Genomic DNA, 27,240 nt, shown 5'->3' on the forward strand with positions numbered 1-27,240 from the left:
AGGCACACTCCCCCCTCTTGAGCAACATAGACAGAGTCATACATCAGACATTGAGGATGCTCATCTTGGATGATCTGAATCCTCCATTCGTTGGAGAACAATGGGTTTCTTTCGAATCGTTCCTGCTTCACGAGTCAACTGGCTTCTGAACCACGTGTGGACGGAGAGCAACCTGGACGATCGTTTGAGATATTAGCTCTCTCTACTCCGTAGATACAGATTACATTGTATCCGAACTTCGAATCTAAATACTCCACTCCGTACTTCCGATCAACCTGAGCCTATCAAGCATGTACTTTGTTGATATGCAGGGTTGACCAACGGGTAAGATGCGCCAAAATCACGTGATTGGATACTCCTATACTGCTCCGTAGGTACTCCTAGGTACTCCGTATTGTAAGGTACATTAAGGACAGTTCTGATACATTCTTACATTCCAGCCGCTGATGAGGGGTCCACGTGAGATACTTCAACATGGACAGTCCATACATCAGAAAAGCATCAAATCGTAGATGGATGTATGTAGACTCGAGATGATACACATTCTCGATCTGTTTCAAGGAGCCTCAAATGTCCAATCTTTCTGATACCGTCGCTTTCAGCAGAAGAACCAATGCGTCCAGACTGTTCAAAGTTTAAATAAGACCATTGTCCGGCGCACCACACCATTGCTCTCAGGGGTTTCACTATCTACTTTGGAGTCAGTACGGAGCACCATCAGTCCATCCCACAGAGTCGGAAACTGTCTGTTCTTGCGAGAGTGGACTTGGCTTAACATTCTCAACATTATTAATACTGACTACTGATTCTACTCTCCTCCTGGTGTCTTTCCCGCAGGTGCTAGATTGCTAGTAATAATCATAGTAGTCCTTCCCCCGTCCCTCTCCAATAGGAGGGTCTTAATTTCTCCCTCCATTTTCTTCTTTGTCGTCCTTCGTCTTCTGATACTACTCTACTCTTCCTCTACTCTTTTTTTTTTTTCTTCTATTATTATTATTTTCCTTTCCTTAATTTCCCACTAAGTCCATTCGTTTCCTACCGCTGATCCTCTCGCCCTCTCACTCTTTCAGAGTCGACAGTTGGCTGTTCAGTTAATCCCCTCCCTTTTTTGTGGTCACTCCGCCCGCTTTTTCCGGATTCCCCTTACTCTCCAGTTCAGCGCGCCAAAGCTTCTCCTCAACCCAGACTTCCTACCCACCAGGGCTCAGCAACTCCCCACGGTCTCCCTACCCCGTTGTCGCGTGTAGGGAATTGTCTACAACTGTTCTCGTCACTTCTTGAACTCTTGGTTCTCACAGAAATTGGAATCGAAAAATGCCTGCCTACGAGCTGCGGTCGGGGGGAGATGTCAGGAACAAGAAGCAGAGTGTGGCCGATCTCAAGTACCGTCGCTTGACAGAGCTCAATGCTCGCTTAAAGGAGGATCTGGATCGTCCTCGGGTGAAGGTGTCTGAGGCTGCCATGTCGTAAGTGTCCAATTCGCGTTCCCTTGGCAACTGTCACCGTCCCTGTCGATTCATCTATCATGAGCGACGGGATGGTTGTGATCCAGTTGCCGACCGCCCGTCCGCACTTGACCCGAATACTCACACTCCGTTCCCTGACCAGGTTGATCAACTACTGCAACAATACTCGTGATTTTATGGTACCGTCTGTATGGGGCCAGGTATGCGATTGATGTCAATTTGTGAAAGAAAAGTGATCAGCAGCCGGAGCGCTAACACAATCCCAGGTTGACAAGCGCGAGGATCCGTATGCTCCTCAGCAGCAGGGAGGCTGCTGCACGGTCATGTAATGGTGTCATGACACTGAACGCTTTCTTTCCGAAATCGAAGACGGCTCGACTTGTTCTTGAAGCTGTTGTTCGCGATTTTCTATTCCTCATCGACATGATTTCCCACCCCGTTTTTCTTCTTTTCGCCTAATACTTTTGACATCTTTGGACTCTTGGGATCCGACATGGCGTCCCGCTTCTATCATCACGACGATAACTGAAAATACCTCATCCCACCGAGCAATGAAACCGGGTACTCGTGACGGCTGTGTCTGTGAGCAATTGTGCGGCTATGACGGGTCGACTGGAGGAACGCGCGCTGGTCTTGCAGAGATTCCGGGAGGCCTACTACTACTGAACGAAGCATACGTCGCATACGTATCACATCGTCCCAGGGATGATCATTGATCTCAGCGTCCAGCTATCCGTGGTGCATTCGAGGATGCGCCGACTTGACATTATCTTCTTCTATTCTATATTCCCTATTTCTCTCTTGAAAACTTTTTCTTCTATCCACGTTGGTCTTTGTTGTTTCCCGATTCGTGTGATTGTGATTCCGCCATATTTCCTCTGTTTGCAGTGAGTGAGTGATTGGTACGGATGGTGTTTCATGGGTTCGAAAAGCACATTCCTCGGCTGTCGAGGCTGAGAGCAAAGTCCCAGCATCTTGTAAAGTAGAAATCGCTGGTTTCCAGCTCTAATACAGCAATCAATGTCTTACCTTAGTCGCATCCAACTCCTGTATCTCATCTCAACCATCCAACGTAACCATGCGCGATTTCAGAAATCCGCCGACTCGCTGACATCATCAACCACCTCATGCAACTAAATACCACCTTTGCATCTCACCAGCTCTCCAGTCAATAATCAAATCACCACGTAGTCCAGCTACACAGAGCATAGATTAACAACGCAATCCCTGCTAGTGAAAATCTAGTGCAGCGAAATGACCGAACCAACGCCCCCCATCGAACAACACCCACCATCCTCAAGCACAACCACAAATCCCCCGCCCACCACGACCACAACAACAGCAACGACAACCACAACCCTGCCCCGAATCACAATCAAATACTGCACGCAATGTAAATGGATGCTCCGAGCCGCTTATGTATGTCCCCCCCCCCCCCCTTTCTTCTCGTTTCACCCGGATTCAGTATGCACACGATCCCCGATACCAAACAAACAGGTCCAAGCGCAAGTACCATGCTTATTGCTAATGCTATGCTAACGTGGATTGAAAAAAGTTCGCCCAGGAACTTCTCTCGACGTTTTCGACCAGTCTTGGCGAGGTTGCTCTTGTGCCGTGCACGGGGGGCACGTTTATCGTGAGTATTACTAGTTTGTCTGAGACGGAGGTGCGGGAGAGTGTGCTCTGGGATCGGAGGGTTGATGGTGGGTTTCCGGGTATGTACTCTCTTTTCTTTTCGAGGAGATGAGGATAGGTGTGCGGGCTGTGTCTGGTATGGGAATTGAGATGCTGATGCTGGATAGAGGTCAAGGTGCTCAAGAGTCGGGTGAGGAATGTGGTTGATCCACAGAGGGATTTGGGCCATACAGATCGGGCCTTGAGGAAGGAGCATGGGGATAGTCAACAACAGAGTCAAGAAAAGAAAACGGAAAAGTGTGAGGATTGTCAGGCTTAGTGATGCTACCGCTACCGATATGATAGACGAAGGATTATATTCTCAACTCTATATATCAAAGATCAATTATGAGCTTGTCAGACGGACAGGACAGAAGGCGGATATCAATCAATGCTTTGAACGCGACTCGCCGAATCTAGCATGACAAGTTCAAAACAGGTTGGCTAACCGGGTCGATATGTATCGTGATATGGTGAAATGATGACAATGAGAATCAAAGAGAATGACACAAGAAGCAAGAAATGATACAGTTCAGTCCACGCATGGGAGAACTCTGGATCCTCCAAACGCCAACCCACGCCCCGTTTCTAATTTGATTTCCTGATCCCAGCCGGTCTGCGTTGCATCGTTGGGAATCAATCATGATTGCCCAAAAAAAAGAGCAAAGAAGATAAGGAAAAATGGGAACGAAAGAATATGGATGTAAAGAAAAGTGGCAGAGAAGGAACGAGACTGGATAGCCGGAAGGGGGGCTACCAAGTCATGCAGCAGTGCTAAAACGAGGACGGCAAGGCACATTGCCTAACCACGGAATATAGAAAGTATATCACTGAGTGTAGAGCTAACCCAGCGTCCAAGCCCAGTCGTAGAATCATGCAATCCATCATAAGCACAAGTTCGTCAGCGGATATACCATTCGTGAGTCCTTCGTCATTTCTCCATTTCGGGTCCAACCGTGTATCGCCAGGAGCCAAACACCTTGAAACAAAACTACAAGAAAGGAACATTTAGGCGAGGAGAAGGTGAAGCGAAACGAAAACGTAAGCTCAAGTCTCCCCGCTCAGCTCATGCTGATGCGAATGATGCGGTTTGCGCTTCCAGAACGCCAAGCGTAGACGACTCCGCCGTTTCGGCAACCTGCGTGGAGGCTGCTCACCAGCAGTTGGGTCATCCCAAGTGGGATGCGCCTCATTCTTGACACTCGGTGTGGTGGTTGTAGAATGCGCGGGGCTGTTGGACCCGTTCCCCACTACGAAAGTGGTGATGGGACTCTTTCTTCCATCATCCAGGTGTGAATGAGAGGTGTTGGTATCGCTGAAATGGGTGTCACCCTCCGAACGCCCTTCGCCGACGGAGTACTGTTTCGATGAACCGGGCCGTGCACCGTCAGACTCGTCGTGCTCGTCTCTGATGTGTTCGCGGGAATGCCCCTTCTCGTCCCTGTCATCGACAGTGACGAAACTGGTGGCATTGGTGGCTGGAGAAATGGGCGTCATGGTATTGCTATATGTGCTCAAGCTGTGGGTGCGCGTGCAACTGTTCCGCTGCGAGTTCGGTGCACCTGAGCCGCGTCCGGTCGAGTTCGTGTTAGCGTGGTGGCGACGATGCCCCTGCGGTCCCTGCCGAGAACTGCTCGGTCGCTCTGCTTCTCTTTCAGTGGATTCACCACTTCTGTGACGGGAGTTGGCGCGATTCGGGTCATCGGACGTGTTGGCAAGGATGACCGCACTGAGAACCGCGTCCTCCGAAGAGCGTCTGGAGTTTTGACCAGTCTGCCTTTCGAAATCTCCAGCATGCTCGGATCCATCCGCGTCAGGAGACGTGCCGGATACCGATGGCGTAGCGAGGTCGGGGACAGCACTGGAGGATTTCCGAGAAGGCACGAACGGTATCGGACTGCCTGTGATATCCATCGATGGGCCTGGGGTGTCTGGCGACACGACAGGACTGATGGTGTTCTCATTGTAATCATTCGGGGATGATTCAGCCGTCCCAAAGTAGTCGCCGGTTGCTTCGCGTCGCTGCGTCGCAGGGTCGTCAGGGTCCAGCGCCGACCTGGCAGAACTCTCATTCAACGGTGCACGCAGACCTTTGAAACTCGCGGCAGGGCTCTGCGAGCGAGGGGAAAGGCCGCCCTCAAAACGCGGGTCTAGCAGCGACTGCTTCCTTTTCTCCATATCGGCCAGAAAGTGCCAGCGAGTCTGGTTGGTCCGGATGTGCTCGACCGTGAATCGCAGCTCAGGCAGAAGGTCCGACACGCCCTCGAAGAGAGGGAGAGCAAAGATAGACATGAACCCGATCTGACCGGTGGCGAGCTTGTAGACGTTTCCCAGCTCCGGTGGACCACCGAACAACGCAGTTTCCATGCCTACCTCGCGCTCCATCTCTCCCTGATTGGCAAATTCTTCCTGTAGAATCCTGGTCCATTTCTCGGCGATATCCCACGGCCGTGCCACATTACTGATGTCGGCACACTTGATCAAAAGGCCACAGACAAGTGTTTTATAAATTTCAATATCCTGCGGCTTCCAGCCATCGACAGACTTGCCATTCGCGTAGAACTTCTCCTGCAGAGAGCCCAACCGTTCCATAAACTTCTGATGTACGCCCATGTCGGTCGCCAGGATCGAACTGATGAGCAGTTTCCGAAGTTGTCTATCCTTAAAAGCGGCAGGCCAGTGGCGTCGCAGGATCTGTGAGAATGCAGCGCAGTGGAAAGCCTCCAGGACCGAATTATCATTGTATAGCTGTGCCAACGGAGCATTGAGCTTGACTAAGAAGAAATTGTTGACTCCGGGATGACCGACGTCGTGACCGATTGCGGAAATAAGCAGGGTCAAAGTGTCAAACGGTGTCAAGAGAGATGCGATGGAGGACGGCGAATCAGTATTGGGGCCGACAGAGCCATATGGGGGCAATGCACCTATATGCACCAGGAAGCAAAACACGGATTGCAGCACGTCAATGGCATGTCGAAAATTATGGTAGAGGACAAATGAATTGTACGATGCGCGGCAAGCGAGCAGAAAAGTTCGAAGTTCACCTGCGAAAGAAAGGTCCTGCATAAGTCAAGATATCACAGTAGCAAACCCACGAATAACTTACACGGTGTTAATCGCCACTGATCTAAGTTCGGTAGAGTGAAAGCATGCTGAAGCATCTCGCAGGCCCCAAACACGAGTTCGTCTTCGGAGAACTCATGAGCAGTGAAGTTCCAGCTCCCGATGAGCTTTCTCACAACTTTCTGCCGCTCTGGACTCACATCCAGGTCCCTTTTACACATTAGCTGGTGGGTAGAGAACTCAAAAGGCAGAGCGAACGCACCTGTCCTGGAACTCTTCAATGACTTCCTCGGGGTTGCAAATACCCTTCATGAGTTTGGATACCCTATGAAGAATAAATTAGCATTGCGGCTGCAGCAATGTGTTGAATACACTTACATCGCCTCTCTCAAGTAGGCATACGGTTGCTCATCATGAACGCCCACCCATGATTGTTTCCGCGACTTCTTCCTGGCGAGGAAGCGAGATTGTTCCCGGCGCGCCGACTTGCGCACTCGATAGGCATGGACTATCAAGCCTTGCACTCTTGACCTGTCAAGTGGTGTTGAGAGAACGTCAACGGCACCTGCATCTAAGCATTTGGAAATCTGCTGCGGATTGGAAAGGGGCGTGGCCGACGGTTGCGATGTAGGATCGCTGGTCGGTTCGTTGGGGGAGTGGCGCAAGACTGCGATCGGTATGATCAGGTTTGGGATCTCGGAGACTTGAATGTCTGCAGATACCCCTGAGAGCAACTGCAAGCCGTAGGAGGAGTCGGATTGAGCGGAGAAGGTGAAGCCGCGGCGAATAGATGTCGGAGACGGAGGTCCCGCATCCGGCCACGAAGCGCGACTGGCTTTGCGACGATCCCGAACAGAGTCCTCGCTGTGACCAAGTTCAATGTCGAAAAAAGCGAAAATGGGTGTGCATTTACTGCTGGCACTATCGGAGAGCTCAGCGAGTTTGGCAGCGAGAGACGTCCCGACATGACAGAGGTATACTGCGATTCAGTCAGCATCCGGAGAAGCATTGGCGGCAGAAGGCAGCGCATACTTTGTTTACACACTTCCAACAAAAGCGCCACGTCCGACCGCAACGATTCAGGTTCATCGTTACGAATTGTATCGCTGCGGAATGCTGTTGGGTCAAACGAATCCCGGTCCACCCATCGTTCCTCTTGCACACGATCGTCGATATATACTGCGCAACATTCGACACGATCCATAGTATCGGCAGGGTTGGGTACGCCCATCGCCAGGAGATTCTGGGCTCAGAGTAAAGGCTCACACAGACGTAAGGAAAAGCGGAAGGAAGGAAGGTAGAAGGAAAGAAGAGATGCCCAGTCTGGCCTCGGTTTCATATGGTATGCGGGCACCAAGATCGTCGGGCGTGAGTCCGGTAGAAGGGGATAGGGGGGGGGAAGGAAAAGAGCGGTTGACAGAAGAGCCGTATGGGAGCGGGGCGCAATCTTGTAACGAGAGACTCGGTTCAATGAGAATTCTATAAACTCTGTGGAAATTAGATTAGCGCTCAAGGTCGCCATGATCCAGGTGCGACTGTATATGCAAGCGAAAGGAGGACAAAAAGGTAAGGGCCTTGCAACCAGAGACAGATGAGGGAACAAAAGAATGACGATCCTCGACGCCAGCGGCGCAATCCCGAACAATGAGTTTGTTCGCTGCAGATTCCCACGGCAGGTTAGGGCTTCGTTTTGTTGTCCTGCGGGCGAGGAAAGACAGCAGTCCCTTGCGTAGATGTCTCGTTCTGAGACAATCCAGAGTCAAGACGAGCCCTGCAGTACCGCACTCTTGGTCCTCAACGCAAAAGAAATGCTGGCCTGGCCGCAATGACAAAATCCGCGCATGCACATCACAATGCACTCACTTTTGAATTGTAAATAATATAAAAGCTCCAGAAAGGAAGGAGAGCGAGAGATGTATATAAAACGATGTGCTGCGACGGATCGCAAACGAAGATCAATCGATCAAAGAGAAGAGCAGTCGGGGCGGCGAGGTGAAACGGTCGGGAGGGAGCACCAATTGCCGCAGTGATGTTCGCAAAAGGCCGTCTTAGACAAATACGCGTTCGGTCGATAATCCACCAGAAAGCGAAGAGTCGGAATCGCAACGTATTCGAGAATCGCCTAGCCGAGACGGACGCGAAATTCGAGGTTCCTGGATCGGAAGGGGGGGATTCTCAGGATGCCATGATGGGCCTCCGAGAGGGCCAGGCGGAATGGAGACGGCACACAGAGGCAACTGGAACAACCAGGTCTTGTTTATCGGGGAGGACAAAGACGGAATTGTCGCACGAGTCGAGTTCCCTGGGTGAGAATTGACGTTGATGTAACGGGACAAGGGAGGATAACCACTAGTGTGGAATGAGGATAAAGTGGTTGAAAGGAGGAAAAGGAAACGCGATGGTGTATGTCTACCCCGTAGTAGTCGATGGTAAAGTGTAGGAAATGAGAGGTGGAAAAGAATAGAGAAGAAAAAAAAAGGTAGGGGGGGGGAAAAAATTAAGGAAAAAAAAAATGAAGAAAGCCAAAGGTATGGAATGACGATGATGGAGCTTGACAGCGTCTAGAATATACACTGAGGCTGATGGAGCAGGAGGAGAAGAGAATGGGACAGACAGGGCAGAAAGAAGGAAGTCGATCTCAAGGGAGGGTCCAAGTGGAGGAGACGAGAGGAGACGAGAGGAGACGAGAGGAGAGGAATGAGGTAGAGCAACCAAACCAGAGCAGACCACAGAGCCTATTGAGGGTCTGTTACCGTACTGACTACTGAGGTAAAGACAATTAGAGGTTCGATTTAGAACTAAGATCGACTAGACGATACTATGTATCTACAATATTATTATTAGTATCTTGATACTACGCCCAACTATTATTAGGGTAGTATAGAAGATAGACGGCCGTAGTTTCTCCTCTGCAGATGAAGGATTCTTCTTGGGTTTTTCTTCCAGTCTTCCAGAAGGTCGCGGCACAGCGGGTGCGGGCGTCGTCAGAGACTCGGCGATGGGGCCGATCCTTACCAAGTCGGTAGTACAAACTTACTGGTAAGGTATTACCAACGATCATCTTACTAAGGAGTTACAAAGGTACCTTACAGATAATAAGCCAGATGATGAAATCGAGGTGCTTGAAAGCCTCTAGGTTGGATCTCGCGAACGTGCTCAGCTCAGCTCCGGATCAACAATCAGACAAATCACCTGCAGAGAAAAAGCAAAGGCCAAGAGAACGATGCAAGCAATCCATCGAGAAAACATTCCGAGTCGGTAGTACAGCGTATTTAGGGGGGTTAGGAGCCTTAGGCACCGGATCAAGCTCCTGTTCAAATGCGCTCGTCGCTTTTCCACCTCACCCTCATTCATCTCTTTATCAGGAATCAAACTTACCCAATACCTTACCATCCAGATTTCAGTCGGTTGACACTGAAAAGAAAAAGAAAAATTCAAGATAAAGTAAGTGGGGAAAGTGGGGAGGCCACCACGCCTGATCATTGATCCAACCATCCAATCTCATCGACCACTGCACTCCGCGCGTTTTCTAGAATGCTGGCTGAGCAAATCAGCTTGTCTCGTTTTCTGAGTATTTACGCCTGTTTATGGTTCGTAATTTCCATTATCCAGATAGCACTTGGCACTTACCGAGGTTCTCCCCTGCGAACTTCCATCATTATTAGAGGCTACACTGCCCAACTATAAAGTGCACTTTTAGTACCTCTCGATCTCTTAGTGTATTAGGCAGGGATTAGGTATCACTGAACATAAATGATGTTTGCAGCCTGAAAGCCTATAGACGTAGTAATACAGAGTCCTGAGTACCCCGTACTCCGTACTCCGTTCTCTGTGTCATGCAGACTAAAACTCTCCATCCACCTATGACCAAAGGGTGTTACCAAGTAATCAAAATTAATTAAATCCTCCAGGGGCGCAAGCGCACCACCACCACCACCATCCAAGGCCACAGATGTAAGTGGCAAGCGAACCATTGACGTGACGTGATGTGATGCGATGCCATGCCACAGATCCTAGGGTTTCTTTGGTGCCTTAGGTCCTCCATCAAAGTTACCTGGAACTTTATTGCAAGTAGCAAACTCAAACCGATCTTCCAGTTTCAGTAAGTCAGGACGACGATGATGTTATGTGGCGAACTCCCCAGATACTACTGCCGATTTCACATGAAGATCAATCATTTTGATCATGCTACGGAGTACAGAGGATTGATATCGATCCCTCAGAGGAATATCACTGGCCATCTTTTTGATTCTACTACTTCATTTCATTATAAACTACCCCCGTACTACACTCAGATCCAGATACTCCGTGGATACCTTTCCGCCCCTACTAAGACTTAGTACGTACCTACACAGTACAGAGTACTCGAGTACATTGTGGCCCCGCTCTGGAGACGGTCCAGATTCCAGAATTCCCCCTAGCGTCTGCCTGCGACGAGTCATCACGTAAACATATCTACTACGATCGAATCAAGCACGCTTCCTACTATCTCCAGCCAACGGAGTTATGAAAGTCAAGCACTTAGAGATAATTACGTAGTAAATAGAGCTGAGGCTTGAAACTCAAGTCCGATGTTGGCCCACTGCCCTACCCGTATACACTAGTCGACTCTTACCAGAGGGAAAAGCTAAGCTTAAAACTTCAAGGGATACATAGATACCTTGCTTGGCTGGTCCCTCAGACAATGCGAGAGTATCCCATGTTGACCTCGCTGATCAGCCAGAGTCAAGAATTCAGGAAATCATTCTTCTTACGAACAAGAGAACACAGTCGGGTTTTAAGTGAGTCAAATAAAGCTTGTTCTTCCCTTGAAAATGCAATATACACAGCCTGGAAGCTGCAAGAATCGAAACGCTGACAAGACCCGAACCCATGTACCTCAAGATGATGATGATCTGAATCTCTAATTCTCTTCCCTGTAGATAATGGCTCCCAGAAGCATGAACATTCAAAATGGGAAGAAGAAGAAAAAATAAAGGAGCAGAAGAATAATGGACAAATTGAAAATAGCGCTCATAATGTCAAGAAATCCCAACCCCGGTTTGAATGCCACACAGCAAAAACGAAAATTAATAAACACTATCATACATTCCCAATCACCGTAGCCTGATACCCCATGTTACGAAAGTAGATTTTTTAACGATGGACTGGCGCTCGCCCCAGATCCCCCGTGCGTTCCATTGACTCCCGAACTCCTGCCAGTGCTCATCGCTCCTCCGGCGGCACTGAGAGACGTGTCTTCCGTCTTGCCAGGAGGCGACGGCCCCCGGGGATCCATACGCGACTGCGACACTGGGGGCGATTGTGTCGGGGCACTGAGGATGCGATCCACAGGATACATTCGCGGAGGCGGGCCTCCGTTCAAAGCGCTGAGAGAGTGTTGAGGAGAGTGGCGGACGATAGTCGCTTGTGCCGTTGGAGGTGACGCTGAGGATGCGTACGGTAGAGGGCCCGGTGTATGGGACGGATGAGGTGATGGCATGGACACTGGCGCATATGGGCTCTGATGAACCGTGTACGGCTGGTGCGGAGGTGGAGGCGCACCGCCAGGATAATGAGGTGGTGGAGGAGGAGGAGCGGGATGAGTAGGTGGCGTCGGATGTTGAAAGCCATTAAGGGGATGAGTCTGGACGGGGGGTGGTCCTCCGTGGTATGCCGGAACTGGTAAGCCGTTGCGCAGCTTACCATCGGCAAGCTCAGTCGGCCGCTGTTCATGGGCCGGATACCATTCAGTCCCATGAGCAAGAGGGCCATTAAGCGGCCTCGGGAGAGCATTGGTCGGAGGGGGAGTCGGATGCGCGTGGGGTCCATAAGGATGCCCATGATATTCGGGGATCCGCGGGGCGGGCAGCACTGGCCGCTGCGCTGAGTAGGGAGACGGTCGAGGCTCCGGAGATGGCTGAGCTGCAGCATTTTTCAGATAGCATTTGTGGCATTCGTAGAGTGGCCCCTCCGCGACCGAGCCGTAATCGCCGTTCAACTTGGGCAGAGCATGCTGGGGTAGATTCTGGGAAAGGAATGGCGGACTGGCAGAACTCATTCCAATCCCATTCATGCTTGAGCCTCTGCTATTAAGGCCAGTAGCTCGCCGCGAACCGTCGATCGGCCACCACCGAGGACTGAACGAGGTAGAGCAACGACAGCATTTCCGCTCAACCTCGGAACTGGACACTTGCCGGGGAGCACGGCTTCCGGAATCAATCTCCATCTCATCCGTATGTTGTTCCGGAGCCGTCGCGGCGAGCTTTTGATTATCCTTCGTCGTGGGCGCCGATTGAGGGGCAGCAGTGACAACACCGTTTATGGCGGAGGAACGCCGACTTCCGGCAGTCGATGCATGCTGGGAAGAAGCATTCACCGTTTGCTGTATATATGCTGCTCTTCGAAGCGTCCCGGGCAAGGTCAAGTCTGCCTGCTTGTACGATTGAACGTACTGTTGAAGTGCGTTCAACCCGTCTTCTCCTGTCACCTCACCAATCTGGTGAAGGCCGGATGAGGGAGCGTGATGTGGACACCAGATGCCCGCTGTTGCTGCTCCCACCTCCTCCCCGAGTCGGATACTGCTGACTGTGTCCCGTCTGGAGCTTTTGACTGGCGTGATGTTGAACCCGAACGTGTACTGTGCTTGAAAAGCACAACCCACATGGAAACGGGCATTGCACCCGCTGTGGCTGCAGGTGACACACGCACCTTTGGTGGTCTTGCAGAGTTTGCACACGTCCCTGTACCTCTCTGCTGCGATGAGTCCAAATCCCTCCGCAGGCTCGAGCTCTTTAGCGTTCCCGAACTTGATCTCAGGGGTCCAGACAGCACACATAACATGAACCCAATTGTTACCGGCAGTTCGCTTCAACGGTTCTCGTGGGCCAATTGGTTTGCCCACGGCCTCTTGCCGTTGCCGATAAAGCTTGATGGCCTCCTGCACCATCTCCTTCTCGAGTCTCTCCTTCTCCCGATCACGGTCTGTCTTCTTTTTATGCGATACCTTTGGCGCTTCCATCAATTCATGTTCCGTCCAGGTCACAGGGCACAGAACGCATTCGTAACATGTGGAGATCATGGGACTGCGGTCATTTGAGCACATATCACACAGCCACTTCGCACAATTACGCGATGGGCTGACTCCGTAGCAGTTACGATGAACAGTCAAACGGCAATCTCGGCACGATAGATGTTGGTCGCCCAAAGGCTCCAGCCTGCTGCACACGGCACAGGGCAACGTTTTGGCCTTTGGAGGGTCCGGAACGATTGGTTGCGGCTCTGGCGCTTTCTCCGGGGGCGGTTTCTTCTTGGGTGCCGGTTCGACCGAGGAGGCAACAGGTGTGGCCGTGCTTTCTTTCTCGTTGGGCTTTGCCTTCTTCTTGTTGGAGTCTTGTTGCTGTACTTGCGGGTTCGCGTTGACAGGCACACCGATCGAGGCCGCAGTAGCTGCAGTGGCACTATTGATACTGATCGGTGTCTCAGTGGAGAGCAGGAGCTGCGTCAGTAATTCCTCATCGACTCGGCGGCGCCAGGACTTGTTGCCGCTCTGCGCGATCTTCTTCGCAACTTCATCCACGCTTTCCCACTGGATTCCGTACTTTCTCCACAATAGAGCACAGCGAAGACAGAGCGCCACCGTGAGCGGCGGGCCCTTGTCTTTCTTCGATGGTTCGCTTGGGGTCGTAGTGCCTGGCGGAACGCCAGGGGCGCGTCGCCATTGCCGCGAGGACCGCGTGGAGCAGAACTTGCATTGGAAGCCACGTTTCTTCTCGGCCGCTTTCTCATTGTCAAAGGCCGAATCATCATGGTCGTCGGCCACGTCATCTACAAGCTTCGAATTGGCATTATGCCGTTTAGCTTCTTTCTTGCCTTTCCTGCCCTCGTAGCCGCCCCAGATCTGCCGACCGCGCGGGGTCTTCTTCCACATATAGTAGAATCGGACGATCTGGTAATGTGGGACTGTACCGACATGTTTGGTCACATTGCGCAGCTCTGATCCGTACTTGGCAACGCCCTGTTCGAACAACTTCACTTCCTCGGGGCGCAAATGCGGTTCCTTCAGGTCCTTATACTTGTTTTGCTGTTTCAATTTTGCGAGAGCGGCCTCGGCATCAAAACTGTTCGAATACAGAAGCTCCAAGGCCTTGTCCAGGAAATTTGTAGCGTACTTCTCCTCTCCCAATTGAGGCGCGATTTCCTTAGCCCGTTCCATATAATCGTCGATGAATTTCTCTCGATCAGCAGGACTGAGCTCCGCTCCAGGCGCATCATCTTCGCCTCGGTTCGGGATCTGCGTTGCAGTGGGCATCTTAAACAGGACTTCGGCAGTACGGGTTGGCTTGCCGTTTATCAGAACTGGTTCGTCCTCGCCGCGTCGCACGTATCCAACCGGTTCATCCATGACCCATTTGGGGCGGCTTGCGATTTCCCGCTTCGCTGCTTCAATAGCCGCCTGAGCCTCTTTCGAAAGCTTCGAATCTTTGCGGCCAGAGCGACTCAAATATTTCTTTTTGATATCAATCGGCTTGGCGTACTCGACTGGGCGGCCAGGCCATGGATTGACAATCGCTTGATGCCGTGGTCCCAGTCGAGAACTGGCTCGGGGATAGATGCGGTCATCGTAATCAAGCGCATCTTCCACCCGACAATGAATCCCCAAATAACGGTAGGGCCACATCCGGGCCTGGGCAATCTGTTCCTTCGTCGCCGGACGAGGATGTTCCTCCGCCGGGGCAGGCGTACTGACATTGGTATCGCTAGGAAGACCATTCGGCTCCTCCTCTTCTTCTTCCGCAACTTCTTCCTCGGCTTCGGCTGGAGATTCACCGATAATGGGCGTGTTTCGGGCCTCAAGTTTCTTTTCCTGTGCACGGCTGCAAGCTGCACAGGCCCATGCAAACCCTCGGGCGGGTTTTTTGGTGAGAACTGGGCGCACACAGTACATGTGATAAGTATTGTGGCAGACAGCGCAATCAACTGAGTCATTGCTATAAGATGAGTCAGTGGTAAGCTCAAAGGATCTTATGACTTTATCAATGAAACACCTACCTAGCAGCGTACAAACCGCATCGCTTGCAGGTTTTAACCGCACTAAACAGTTCTTTTCGTTTTCCTATCTCCACTAGGATGAACTTCCAACGTTCATCGAGGACCTTCTTGACATTGGCCGGTACATTGATCACCTTCTTGGTGGGGACGACCTCGTAGTAGCGATGGATATACCGGTCAAACATCTTGTCGTACCAAAACGAGTCCCTGGTTTTCCGATACGCATTGAAATCGTCTATTTCCGACAGATGCTTAATCTGGCACTTTCCACGCAATGATGTAAGCGGACACGTGTCGGAATGCATGGAAGCGAAGACAAGTCTTGTGTCTGCGACGATGCGATGAATGTCACGAGGTCGATAGTACCAATTGACTCGCAGCGCTTCAATGGGTCCATTGGGTTTATCCTTGGACGGAAGAAACTCCATGATTCGAGCAAGGTAGTACGGCTCTCCAGGAGGTTCGCAAATTAGGTAAACATGATCTGAATGTATATATTTAGTAAATCACACAGAAGACACTGGCTATGGTGAAGGTACTTACCGTTCACAGCGAACGTTGTGCCGTCATCGGCAATTAATTTGCCATCCTTGAGGTAGGCACCAGTGTTCTCAAAGGACACCATGTTGGACTCAGGCAAATTGGGGTCCGCGCTTGGCGCAGCGGTAAAGATTTTTTTGGCCGCATTTCCGTTTGTGGAATTCGAGTTTGTAGAACTCGCCGGTTGTTTACGTTTTCTCGACGAGCTCGAGGATCCGCCTGAATCGTCTGGCTTCGCAGAAAAAGAAGATGTGCCAGGAATCGCGTCCTTGGCGGTTGCGGCATTAGGTCCACTCGCTGCGGTTAGGCTCTTTCGAGAATTCGATGACGATGAAGCTTTCTCGCCGTCTGGTTTGACACCATTAGTAGTGCTAGTGGCAGCTGTACCACTACTTTTCTTGGATGATTTAGGTGCTGAAGGTGGAAGCAGTTCGAGGTCCATGTCAATGTCGCGATCTTCGGCGTAGTTGGGGCGAGGCGCATTGCGACCCCTGGACCGAGTGCCATACGGCGCAGGAGTGGCGGAGGTGCTGGGCGGCTCCGTACCCGCAGCCTCTGAAGGTGTTGCGCTGGCCGTCATGGGTTGCGATAATGATTCATTCGCGGTGGCGTTGCCTTGGGCGGTGGAAGAATCCGCAGATCCCCTTCGGGATGTTTGACCAGAAGTAGGCATACGATGTGACGGTGAGGTAGACTTCACGTGTAGTTGTTGTTGCGATTGCTTCTGGGGCGGCGACCTGTCCGAGGCCATGACCAGCCCTCAGAGCGATAGAAAGTTGAGGTGAATTACACGGAGTCTGGGTGGCTGCAGCGTACGGCCAGTATGGCGTTAGGTGGTAGACGTGAAGGTTGAAGAACACCCCGATTTGGCTTGAACACAGAAAATGCAAGGTTAAATACGGGCCGCGACAGAAGGACGATCCCTCATCAAACTTGGTTGTGCAAAGAATGAGTGGAAGGTGAAGACATCCGAGCGAAAGCAAGTCGGAAGTCAAGGGGGGAAAGTCAGTCGAGTCCCGTGATGCAAATGTCTACGCAAACCAGTTCGGAAAGTGAAGACTTAGGTGCGAGATGAAAAAAATGGTGCTAGTACCAGTTCCCACAGAAGAGTGGGAAGCGTCAAGCGCGTGTCAAGAAAAAGTCGGAGAGACAAGACACAAGAGACGCAGGATATCTGGAAGATCAGGATCGACACCCACCAAAATCGGGCCAAGGCGGGAGACTACCAGACTCCAGGGAAGATAAACCTCGCTTAGAACTGTTAGACAAGCCACAAGGGGAATATGAATGGAGATTTGGGAGAGAAGGAAGGGAAGGAAGGGAAGGAAGGGAGGCGAAAGGTTGAGGAAGTCCGAAGGACTGAAATGGATGATGGGGGTGTGTGGTGGAGAAGGAAGGGAGGAAAGAAGAGGAAGAAGTCGAGGAGAAGAGAGAGCGAGCGCGCGCGCGAGAGAGAGAGAATAGAAGTTGCTGTAGGATAAAGTTAAAGTGACGGCGGTATAAGCAAAACAAAAGCAAAGCCACTTGGGTACCACAAATAGGTGTATGTGTTGGGGAAGACTCGTGGGGTGAGTGAGCAATGAAAAGGTAAGATGGGCCAGTAGGAGGTGATTTAAAGTATGTCTGCTCGTAGGTCCATAAGGGTAAAGTCAAGTCAAAAGGGAATGGAAGTAGAAGAAGGTTTTTACCTAGGTTGGTACTTGCGTAGGTCGTGGTAGTGACTTAGTAGCCTACTCCGTCGGTAGGATTATCGAATCAAACCAGAATAGAACTCTGCCTAGACCGAAAGTCGCGAAGGAGAGAATTGGTCGGGGAAAGATGCAAGATAAGATGGCAAGGCGCGGAAGCGGCAAGAGTAAAGTTGGTAGAAGGGAAGAGGAAGAATGATAGATGGGTTCGTCGAGTTGAAGGGACGAGGGGTTTGGGGAGGACGAGGACGAGGACGATGACGATGAAGACCATAAGAATAACAATGAGAAGAAAGAGGGAAGAAGATATGGAGGCAATGAGAATCAGGAAATCCGTCTAACTCAAGGATGAGAGGATCCCGACTAGACCACGTCCCTTTTGCCCCCCTAGTCCCGATATGTTAATATGACGGGTCCTCCACCAAAGGACGAACCAGAGGAGATTTACTACGACGGATTACAACGTCTAGTCAAGGATGGTAGGAAAAAGGAAGAAGGGTAAGATGAACCAAAAGAGAGGGAGCGAGCGAGGCGGGAAATCTGAGGGCAGAAGAGCCCTTGAATGCTTGAGCTACCAGGATGTGCAATCGGCCTCCCTATCCTCAACTAGGTTTGATGGTTAGATTGTATCATTCAAGATTAAGGTACTACCTAGGCAGGAGAGCTGGATTGTTCCAGTCTGTTGGCCGATCCAGCCGCACCGTTCTTCTTGTATTTTGTTTCTCCCCTAGTAGATTTCGGTTCTCTTCGAATACCAGACACTGGACACTTAGATAGGCAGCTTTTCAGTAGACTCTCGATAGATACACAGGACCGATCATCATTATTTTCCTGTACGCACTTGGTCCCCTTGCTCAGTCTGAAAGGGTTAAGGCGGCTGTTGACCCGTTGGGTGATCTACGTATTGGTGCTAGCGGGAGAAGTTACTCTAGGCAGTTTAGTTTGAGTCGTTTTATATGAGTGGTTCCCGCTGGGTTTGTTTGATCATTTAGTCACCTCTAAAGGGTTGTGTGTGTGCGTGCGCGTGTCTGTTGTGGGCCGACCGACCCGATGCAAAGAACCATGATCACAATCAAATGATATCTGAAGATAGGGCCATAGAAAAGTAATGCCATATGAAGGCCCCCCTTATCCATAACACACAGTGAACAATTCCGTCCACCATGGTCAAATGTACACTACATAAGGCTTTAAGTTCCTTCGAGGTTCGGTGAGAACACGGAGTTGATCCGGAAAATGTATGGTAAAATATGGGAAAGGAAAAAAGACGGAGAAAGCCTCAGTCTAGGCTGTGGCTGGAATGTTGTTACGTAGGGCAGCATGTGTGTTGGCTTCACCATCTGGTTGTCCAGGAAGGAAGCATGCGACCTTGTTCCGCCTTTCCAGGGAAATCAAAATCCCTTCACTTTTTGAAGATACAATATGATGAACCTATTGATGTCGATAGTCTCATTGGGAAAGAATCCAGTAATGTGGTGCGCGGTTATGCTCCGTCGTCAACACGGACGAGAGGTACTCTGGCATCCGAGGAGTTGATATAGTCGCACAGGAACTTGGTATCATACATACGGCGAAATTCCGCTCTACTGGATACCTAGAAGAGGATGCGTATGAATGACAAATGTGCGAAGATTATGGCATCATAAGAGGAATATATAGATTTCCTCATCTTCACTAAAGCGACAACGTTGGATACATGCAGTATTCAGAACAGGTCACACATATAGGAGGCCAAGGTTCCGACAGAAATCTCTCTAGCTAGAAAATAAAATTTTTCGAAGTTTTCGTCTCGTATGGCTGGGACCCCTCGGACTAGCTACTATCCATCCGAAGAATGGATAACGCCTGTGGTGGACAAACGCCACTTTCAAATACAAACAAAGGGCAACGAGAGGAAACCCTTAGTCCTTCCTCGGTTTCAGATAATTCACTTGTAAAGGGGGGAGGGGCTACTCCAGAGGGGTATCAGACTACTTGTACGACCAAAAGTATTTGCCCGCAACCCGAAATGAAGTGATAGGGACTGCCGTTGATTTGGCTCGAATAGTCAAGCGAGGGCCATCCGGTAGGGCCTCTGCATGGCGCTCAGTTGGATTATTCAGATACATGGATTCTACACGACATGCTGGACGAGCTGGGCTGTAGTGAATGGTATTATTTATCTCGATTCTCTTGGGTCGAGAAAGATCATCACATTTACCAGCGCGAACTGCTATATGTGTGGCTTAGTGCAGGGCATTAGTGAAATGCATTTGCTGGGGATCCCCGCGGCAGCGGACTTTTTGGCTGGCTCCATATTAATAGTCTTGGCTGGAACTAAGATTTTTATTATTCGACGGAAGTGACTGTGAACAATTCCACGCTGGTTATTGTGGACTGTGATCCCGGATTCCCCTTCAATATCGTTCACAAATCCTTTCCTAATTTAGTCAGAACTATTTTACTCTTAAGCTGAGGAAATGCATGCTCATGGCACCAGCTTGCCTTGCGGATTCCTTGATACCACTGGTTGTCTGAAGATCATACCTAAACCACGTCAGACTTGGCTAATCGCAGTCCTCATGCCACGATAGCCGATGATTGCTGCTCACTAACGTTTCTGACGGAGTGGCCACCATTGTTAGACATTAATTGCTGGTTCGAGCTCGACGGTGCACACACCACCAGAAGCAAACTGTTCTGTCCTCAAATAGGATTTAGCCATGGATGTCAGGCTTTCAACCGTCCCAGAGATGCCTGGTTAAGCGAATCATGTGAGATCTGATCAAATATTTGCCTCATGCTGTTACCTTGAATTGGCGATAGTGTCAGATCTTGAGACGCTCGTACTCCTCAGCCTCCTGTTCGCGTGTTTCGCGGCTAAATCAGGGTCAACTCATTTGGAAGATTGGGAGCGGTCATTGGGGAGGATTGCTGGTGACTGTGGCGATGGTAGGTGTGGTCATACCTATATGTAAACCATAGTGTGAGCTAAACCAACTCGTGGAACAGTCGTGTGAGGATAGTCTTTCCTTGTAGATAGGAGATATTGATACATTGGGAACAGATGGAAATAAATGATCGGGTTCGATTCAATGGCTTCACATTGTCTACTCATGGGCAGGAAGGAGGTCACTACACTGATGTATGTATATATATATATATATATATATTTTATCCGACTAACGCTAAATTTAATTAAGCACAAGCGCACCCTCAAGCCAGCTTATTAGGTCAACCAGTATCTCTTTAATTAGACATATTATGATGTTTTAAGTTAAATTAATCCACTGCTGTATAGCCGCCCGTGTCATTGTGCTTCTCAGTCACTTCAGCAACCCAGGAATACGGACGCAGGTGACATTTTGACGGTATGACTGAGAGTCAAAGTGGCCCGGACCATGGGCACTATTCTCCTCTTTGACATTCGGCACTCTATCTCTGCACTATTTCGCTCGCCTGTTGCCCTTGCTTATCTATCTCACATTGCCGCCTTGATTTATTGTTTCGTGGACATATCATCGTAGAAAGCATTTAACCGAGGAAGTCCGGATGCACGGAGCAAAGCACAGCTTCAACAGAACAGAGCAACACATGCCACAAAATGAAGGCGACTGAAGCGGGTCTTGGCGATGCTCCTTATGTACTTGGAAGAAGAGAAAGAGCAAAGGATATCAAAGCCGATCCAGTACTGTCTACCTTTTCAAAACTCGCGAGCATCCGCCGGGCTTAGGAATTCCATGGCAGACTCCTTTGGCAAATGCAGTGTTCATCCACATCCATCGAATGCATCCACACTACACAGAAATTTAGAGGTAGTTAAGAGGGGTGTCGGGTCATGTGTGCTAGATACTGGACAGAAGTAAGTTAGCTGCATACGACTAGTGATACTCCATACATGTGCTCGATTTCATCCTCGGGTACACTCAAGGAAAATCATTACCGGTTGCTTATGGCAGTAAAATACCCAGTGGAATAACTGTGTTCCAGTAGTATTGGATAATTCTGTGCTCGGGAGCAATTTCTATCAACCGAACTTGGGGGTTATCGGTTGCCACTTACATCAGGTAAGTGGTGACTATCAGAAGCCACTGTACCACATTGTGCATACTAGGCGACCGGGCAGCCAAGCATCAATGATGAATCATCGAAACAAGCCCTGGGCATTTTGAAAATTGGATAACTTTATTGATATGCCCTTAATATCCTGTATTTTGAATGTTTGTAAAGGGGGGGGAAGACCAGTAACCCCTACACTGGCTGAGATAGAAACAGATGCAGGAGAAGAGATGCAGCATATGGCCAGAGTCACACTCTCTAGACGGCGTACCGTGTACTGTTGTAGAACACACAAATATCGTGTCCGTGCTTAACCATAGGTGTCCAACCTGCTGGGCTAGGTAAATGAGCCCTGTAAGCCACCATACCTTACCTACTTTGTCTAGCGTGCTCATGTATTAAATGAGATGTATTGGATATCCATGTACTAGTGCTGTCTGATGGCTACTGGCTAGGTGGCCATTCGCGGATCAGTAAATCAGTAACTAGCGTTCTCCGGTTGGCTGAACGGAGCCGATCCAGGAACGTTCCGCCCTGCAGAGTGCAGACGGTACTCCGTAAGCAGCAAATAATCAAGTGGCCTTTGGATCCTTACCAGGTTCAAGGAATCGTCGTATCTGCCTTGCTGCCTTATTGCCTTAGGCTGTCATTTTTCCATATCCGCGACTACAGTTTCCCGAAACTAACACGCTGCACCCGCATTGTTGCCTTGAATGCAATTATGTCCTGTCTCCTGTGCAAGTAAAAAGACAGAGAAATGAACGCCATGATTCTCAAGAATTTTCCTTGATTGGAATATAAAGCAGATTAAATAGTCAATATGCTGGAGGAGTCTAGACGGATCTGATACAATAACTTGGTGCACCCACTCCGTTGTTGGCGCCCAACCTTCAACATCCTGTACGGCGCCAAGGACCTTTGGAACCCGAGTACTTGCTAAGCGTACACCGCACCCTATTCTAGCATACAATACAGATGCTCAAGGGATGTCGGGGCAGCCATTCCAAAGTCATGGCTTCCAGACCTCCATCGATGTCGCTCGCCAGCAGACTTATAATGTAGCCTCACTGGCAGGACAAAAGCGACTTACAGAGCATTCCCCAAATGACTCTTTCAAGGCCGCAAACCTCAAACAGGAAACTGATCACGGCAAGGCTGGTTTTCTGGATACTCGCATGGTCGACTTCTCTCGTCCCTCAGTAACTTCTCAGAGAAACCGACTGGTCGCAAGCGAGATTCATCAAGTTGCACCCGCCGTACCTCCAGAAGACAGCCAACCAGGAAGGACAGATAACGCCGTACCAGGTTCCAGTCAAAATCCCCTCCTGTTTCTCAAAAACCCCCGATATGGACTGCCACCTGCTCTGGTGGCCAATCTTGCTGCGCTTGGGGTTACCAGCATCTACCCGTGGCAGGCGTCATGTTTGCTTGCTCGGGGGCTCCTCGAAGGAGAGAGGCATCTTGTCTATACAGCACCCACAGGAGGTGGCAAGTCCCTCGTGGCCGATGTCTTGATGCTGAAGCGCATCATTGAACATCCGTCTCGCAAGGCCATCCTTGTCCTTCCGTATGTGGCACTTGTTCAGGAAAAGCTGAAGTGGCTGAGACGCATTGTGGAAAACGTTGAAAAGAATGTCCCTGACGATGATGACGAAGCGGCTCGGTTGAAGCCATATTACCAGCGTTGGAAAAAGCTACAGAAATCTATTAGGGTCACGGGATACTTTGGTGGGAGTAGGACCGCTGCCTCTTGGGCTGACACGGATATTGCCGTCTGCACGATAGAGAAGGTCTGTCTTACCCAATGGCAATCAAGAAAGTTGGACTGATTGTTAATACGGCTTTCCAGGCAAACTCATTGATTAATACCGCGGTTGAAGAATGCTCTATTGGAGACTTGGGTGTTGTTGTCTTGGACGAATTACACATGCTGGACGATGAGAATCGTGGCTACATCCTCGAACTGATGGTGACAAAATTGCTGTTGCTGCAACAAGACATCCAGATTATTGGCATGAGCGCCACCCTTTCTGTAAGTGATCACTTTCGTATCTCAAATGGGTTCCGCTAACTCAAGGACAGAATACGGAACTGTTGGCGGACTGGATGAATGCAAAGTACTTTATTTCTACCTATCGACCAGTTCCAATCGACGAGTACTTGGTCTACGAGAACGCTATTTACCCGGCTGCAACCTCGCGTCAATTGTTTCAGACTATCACTAGGTTGAAATCGATGAAAACGATCTCCTTGACGGATACTATACCTCCACACCGCATGATACAATGTTCCAAACACCGAGAACTTGCAAACCCCATGACAAATGCAATGGTGGCTCTAGCCGTCGACACTGCTGCAGCAGGGTATGGTGCCTTGGTATTCTGCGGGAGTCGGCAGGGTTGCCAGATCAGTGCAGGAATCATCAGCGAAGCTATGCCTGCAGTGTCTGGATTGGAGGCCGATGAACTGAGCAAGAGATTGGACCTCCTTGCTGATCTCAGAAGCCTTCCAAGTGGCCTTGATCCAGTATTAGAGAACACCATCCTCAAGGGCGTTGGATTTCATCGTAGGTGCTCACATTGCTTGCTTATGCCGACGACCTAACTCGGCTACAGACGCAGGAATGACAACTGAAGAGCGGGAATTGATAGCTCAAGCATATGATCAAGGGGTTCTGAAAGTGATTGTGGCCACGTGCAGTCTGGCAGCGGGTGTCAATCTTCCGGCGAGGAGGGTGATCATTAATGGTGCACGCATGGGCCGAGAGTTGGTCGGACCGGCGATGCTGTAAGAATCGGCTCCTTTGATGTCTGTGACCCGAGCTAACGAGAGAGATAAGACGGCAAATGTGCGGACGAGCGGGCCGCAAGGGCAAGGACAACACCGGTGAGACGTATCTGATATGCGGAAAAGCTGATATACAAGCTGTTTGTGACCTTCTCGAAGCCGATATGCCGGCCATTGAAAGTTGTCTAGCACCGGAGAAGAGAGGTCTAAAACGGTAATTTGACTTCAAAGCACTGCTATACGGACATTGGCTGATGGATGATCAGGGCGCTTTTGGAAGCTATTGCGACGGGGCTGGTTTCCGGTTGCGAGGCAATCAAAGAATATGTGAAATGCACGCTTTTATATCGGACAGTGGACAAGAAGATTGCCTCTTCGATTATGCAGTCGTCACTGCAGGAACTCATTGACGAAGGACTATTAGTCTTCAAAGAGGATGAATCGTACGCGGCGACTAAACTTGGGCAGGCCGTCGTGGCCTCGGCATTCGCTCCCGAGGACGGTCTTTTTGTATACGAAGAATTAAAACGAGCCTTACGGGCCTTTGTCATGGATGGTGACATGCATGTTTTCTACATGTTCACCCCGATCCAAGTGGCGATGAACACCCAGATAGATTGGCTCATTTTCCGAGAACAGCTGGATAATCTCGACGAAAGTGGTCTGCGGGCGCTGCAATTTGTCGGTGTTCAGCCGTACTTTGTGAATCTGATGTGCGCTGAATTGTTTTAATTCCGTTCGTAAAGAGCATGGCGGCACTAACTGTTTGCAGGGTTCAGAGTGGAGGGTCGCTAAAAGAAGACAACCCAGAACAGATCAAACAGGCCACCATCTATCGACGGGCCTACACAGCTTTTCAACTGCGCGACTTGAGTAACGAGGTGCCGCTGTCGACAATTGCGAGCCGCTACAACATCCCCCGTGGCGCTGTTCAGACGCTAGCGCAGCAATGTCACGGCTTTGCGGCAGGCATGGTGAAGTTCTGCCAGCGCATGGACTGGGGCATGCTTGCTGCTGTCCTAGATCACATGCGTGATCGACTGGAAGCTGGAGCGCGCGCAGACTTACTTGAGATGGCTCAGGTCACATATGTGAAAGGCTGGACGGCACGGCTGCTCCGAGAAAATGGGTTTCGGAACTTAAGAGACCTGGCGGGGGCAGACGCGAAGGATCTTGTCCCGGTACTGATGATGGTATGTCAATTGGTTGTTTTTAAGCATGCGTGGGGTTGACCGTCGCCAGGCGAATCCTCGCAAAACGCAAAAGAGCCAGCTACATCCCACGGAGGCCGAGCGATATAGGAAAAAGCTGCTTGCAAAAGCCGAGATGATCGTGGCTTCCGCTAATAAGATCTGGGGTACGTATAACGAGGCTTTAGACGATCGTGAATGAATGCTCAGGTCAAGGTTTTAGAACGCGAGATGCAAGTTGACTTGGAGGAATGAAAGCCGAGTTCAACTAGGACTATTCCCAAGGTTTACTGACGCATATCACCCGAATTCGACCTTTTTTTTTTTTTCCCCTTAATAATGTGCCGTGATGAACTGTATCATGGCCCGGATGAGGGTTCCGGAGTGGTACGTAGAGTGAAAGCAACTATGTTGATTTCTGGCACTTGAAATAGAGAATTTGGGACAATCTTCTTGGGCATATCACCCTCTAGTAGGTAGGCATAGGATTGCTATCTCTAACGGATCATGGTGAATGGAATAAACTCAAGAGGGTATCAGCAAACAGAAAACAAACATCCAGAAAAATCAGACTCCGTTCAAAGCGGCCTGTGCCTTCATGACTTGACCTTGATCGACGAAATCCACCAGGACGACATTGGGCTTCCGACCGTACAGAGAACTGCACAATGCGCTCTGTGCGCCGATACTGCCACTGCCGGACACGGCATTGGTCTGCGGTGCGCGCAAGCGATCGGGGACCAGGATGCCCAGGATCTCGACGTCCAGGAAATGATTGACGATGTACATGCGTCCATCGGCCGAGGCACCGGATGGACGGTCGATGCTGCAACTCGGGAAGTTCGCGTCGATTACGTCGAAGGGGGTTTCGAAGTAATAAGTGAACTCGTTGAGAATATAGGGAACGGAGTTGACATCAGCGCCGTAATCTAACCATGGTCAGTCGCACATACCTCTCGAACATGCCTGTGACAGATGGCTGATACTCACCCAGAAACACCACCAGCCTCTTCCCCTTCTCGATCAACGCCGCCAGGGTCGGCCACGCATCCATTGCCAACGTCTTGGGGCTCCCCTCGGGCACAAACGCATAGTCCCTCAACCCGGCCCCCGCAAAGGCCTCGTCGAAGCGCGCCACGGGCACATTATCCCCGTTGGTCAAGAGCAGGGTCACGACCTCGTCCGGGTGCGCATCCAGCCACCCCTTCACGGTCTCCAGGAACGACTTCAAGGTCCCCGCGTCCTCGAGCAGACAGGAGGTATGGCATAGCCGGAGCGCCGTGTCGCTCTCGTCGAGGTTCTTGTGTGTCTGGCCCTGGAGGAAGCGGATGCCGAGGTCTAGTTGTTCCGTCACCTCGAGGTTCTGGTTTTGTTGCGGGAGGGGGCCGACGAAGGGGCTGTCGTGGGCGCCGAGGAACGTGATGTTGGAGTAGAGGCGGGTGCAATAGGCTGGGTTGCCGTTGCAGGTTGTCGGGGTTGCTCTTGGGGTTATGGGGTTTGTGAGGACTGGGATGGGGAGGAGGGAGATGAGGAGAGGGAGGAGATGGAGAGGGGACATGCTGAGCTGTAGTATAAAAAACCCTATATGTAGAGAGGTTAGAAATAGGCTGTAATGTGAAGAGACGGCTCCAGGTCAAAGCTACGTGGGATAAGCTTGATTCTTATTCATATCTCCTTTCAGCTGAAGAAAGAAGAATCACTGGAATGATCAGATCATGCATGTCCTCGTCCCCCTTTTGAAGAATGTCGTGGATCACAGTACAG

The 27,240-nt window shown here is 50.4% G+C and overlaps 6 protein-coding genes across 6 annotated transcripts; 3 read left to right on the top strand and 3 right to left on the bottom strand.

The window, feature by feature from the left end:
• The first annotated feature begins 30 nt into the window (after window positions 1–30).
• gpgA (guanine nucleotide-binding protein subunit gamma) lies at window positions 31–2,505 on the top strand. The gene is made up of 3 exons (XM_745177.3): window positions 31–1,466; window positions 1,609–1,666; window positions 1,733–2,505. Exons 1-3 carry the CDS (start codon window positions 1,315–1,317, stop codon window positions 1,793–1,795), a joined length of 273 nt encoding a protein of 90 aa, XP_750270.2. The 5' UTR covers window positions 31–1,314; the 3' UTR covers window positions 1,796–2,505.
• A 215-nt stretch (window positions 2,506–2,720) lies between these two features.
• AFUA_1G05220 (SelT/SelW/SelH family protein) lies at window positions 2,721–3,420 on the top strand (the record flags this gene model as incomplete). The annotated part of the gene is made up of 3 exons (XM_745178.1): window positions 2,721–2,885; window positions 3,022–3,181; window positions 3,269–3,420. 3 exons carry the CDS (start codon window positions 2,721–2,723, stop codon window positions 3,418–3,420), a joined length of 477 nt encoding a protein of 158 aa, XP_750271.1.
• A 767-nt stretch (window positions 3,421–4,187) lies between these two features.
• Window positions 4,188–7,407, bottom strand: pdeB (3',5'-cyclic-nucleotide phosphodiesterase PDE2; the record flags this gene model as incomplete). The annotated part of the gene is made up of 5 exons (XM_745179.2): window positions 4,188–6,184; window positions 6,247–6,413; window positions 6,466–6,528; window positions 6,582–7,182; window positions 7,236–7,407. 5 exons carry the CDS (start codon window positions 7,405–7,407, stop codon window positions 4,188–4,190), a joined length of 3,000 nt encoding a protein of 999 aa, XP_750272.2.
• Window positions 7,408–10,225: 2,818 nt separating this feature from the next.
• AFUA_1G05240 (DNA-binding E3 ubiquitin-protein ligase SNT2) lies at window positions 10,226–17,976 on the bottom strand. Its single transcript, XM_745180.2, has 4 exons — window positions 17,462–17,976; window positions 15,777–17,024; window positions 15,234–15,717; window positions 10,226–15,172 (listed from the first exon to the last, which is right to left on the bottom strand). The coding sequence occupies exons 2-4, from the start codon at window positions 16,522–16,524 to the stop codon at window positions 11,323–11,325; spliced, it is 5,082 nt and encodes a 1,693-aa protein (XP_750273.1). The 5' UTR covers window positions 16,525–17,024; window positions 17,462–17,976; the 3' UTR covers window positions 10,226–11,322.
• A 4,509-nt stretch (window positions 17,977–22,485) lies between these two features.
• On the top strand, window positions 22,486–25,731 carry AFUA_1G05260 (DEAD/DEAH box helicase; the record flags this gene model as incomplete). Its single annotated transcript, XM_745182.2, has 9 exons — window positions 22,486–23,289; window positions 23,349–23,531; window positions 23,582–24,065; window positions 24,115–24,286; window positions 24,339–24,500; window positions 24,553–24,999; window positions 25,059–25,479; window positions 25,529–25,643; window positions 25,700–25,731. The coding sequence occupies 9 exons, from the start codon at window positions 22,486–22,488 to the stop codon at window positions 25,729–25,731; spliced, it is 2,820 nt and encodes a 939-aa protein (XP_750275.2).
• A 62-nt stretch (window positions 25,732–25,793) lies between these two features.
• On the bottom strand, window positions 25,794–27,034 carry AFUA_1G05270 (uncharacterized protein; the record flags this gene model as incomplete). Its single annotated transcript, XM_745183.2, has 2 exons — window positions 25,794–26,405; window positions 26,467–27,034. The coding sequence occupies 2 exons, from the start codon at window positions 27,032–27,034 to the stop codon at window positions 26,044–26,046; spliced, it is 930 nt and encodes a 309-aa protein (XP_750276.1). The 3' UTR covers window positions 25,794–26,043.
• Between the last annotated feature and the right edge of the window lie 206 nt (window positions 27,035–27,240).

The sequence above is a fragment of the Aspergillus fumigatus genome, chromosome 1 (genome assembly GCF_000002655.1).
Source record: "Aspergillus fumigatus Af293 chromosome 1, whole genome shotgun sequence".
NCBI lineage: Eukaryota > Fungi > Ascomycota > Eurotiomycetes > Eurotiales > Aspergillaceae > Aspergillus > Aspergillus fumigatus.

Coding starts and splice junctions, on each gene's coding strand:
- gpgA (XM_745177.3), top strand. CDS start 1,315: ATGCCTGCCTACGAGCTGCGGTCGGGGGGAGATGTCAGGAACAAGAAG. Junction 1,467..1,608: donor GTGTCTGAGGCTGCCATGTC/GTAAGTGTCCAA, acceptor TTCCCTGACCAG/GTTGATCAACTACTGCAACA. Junction 1,667..1,732: donor TACCGTCTGTATGGGGCCAG/GTATGCGATTGA, acceptor ACACAATCCCAG/GTTGACAAGCGCGAGGATCC.
- AFUA_1G05240 (XM_745180.2), bottom strand. CDS start 16,524: ATGGCCTCGGACAGGTCGCCGCCCCAGAAGCAATCGCAACAACAACTA. Junction 15,718..15,776: donor CACAACGTTCGCTGTGAACG/GTAAGTACCTTC, acceptor ATATACATTCAG/ATCATGTTTACCTAATTTGC. Junction 15,173..15,233: donor TGCGGTTTGTACGCTGCTAG/GTAGGTGTTTCA, acceptor CTCATCTTATAG/CAATGACTCAGTTGATTGCG.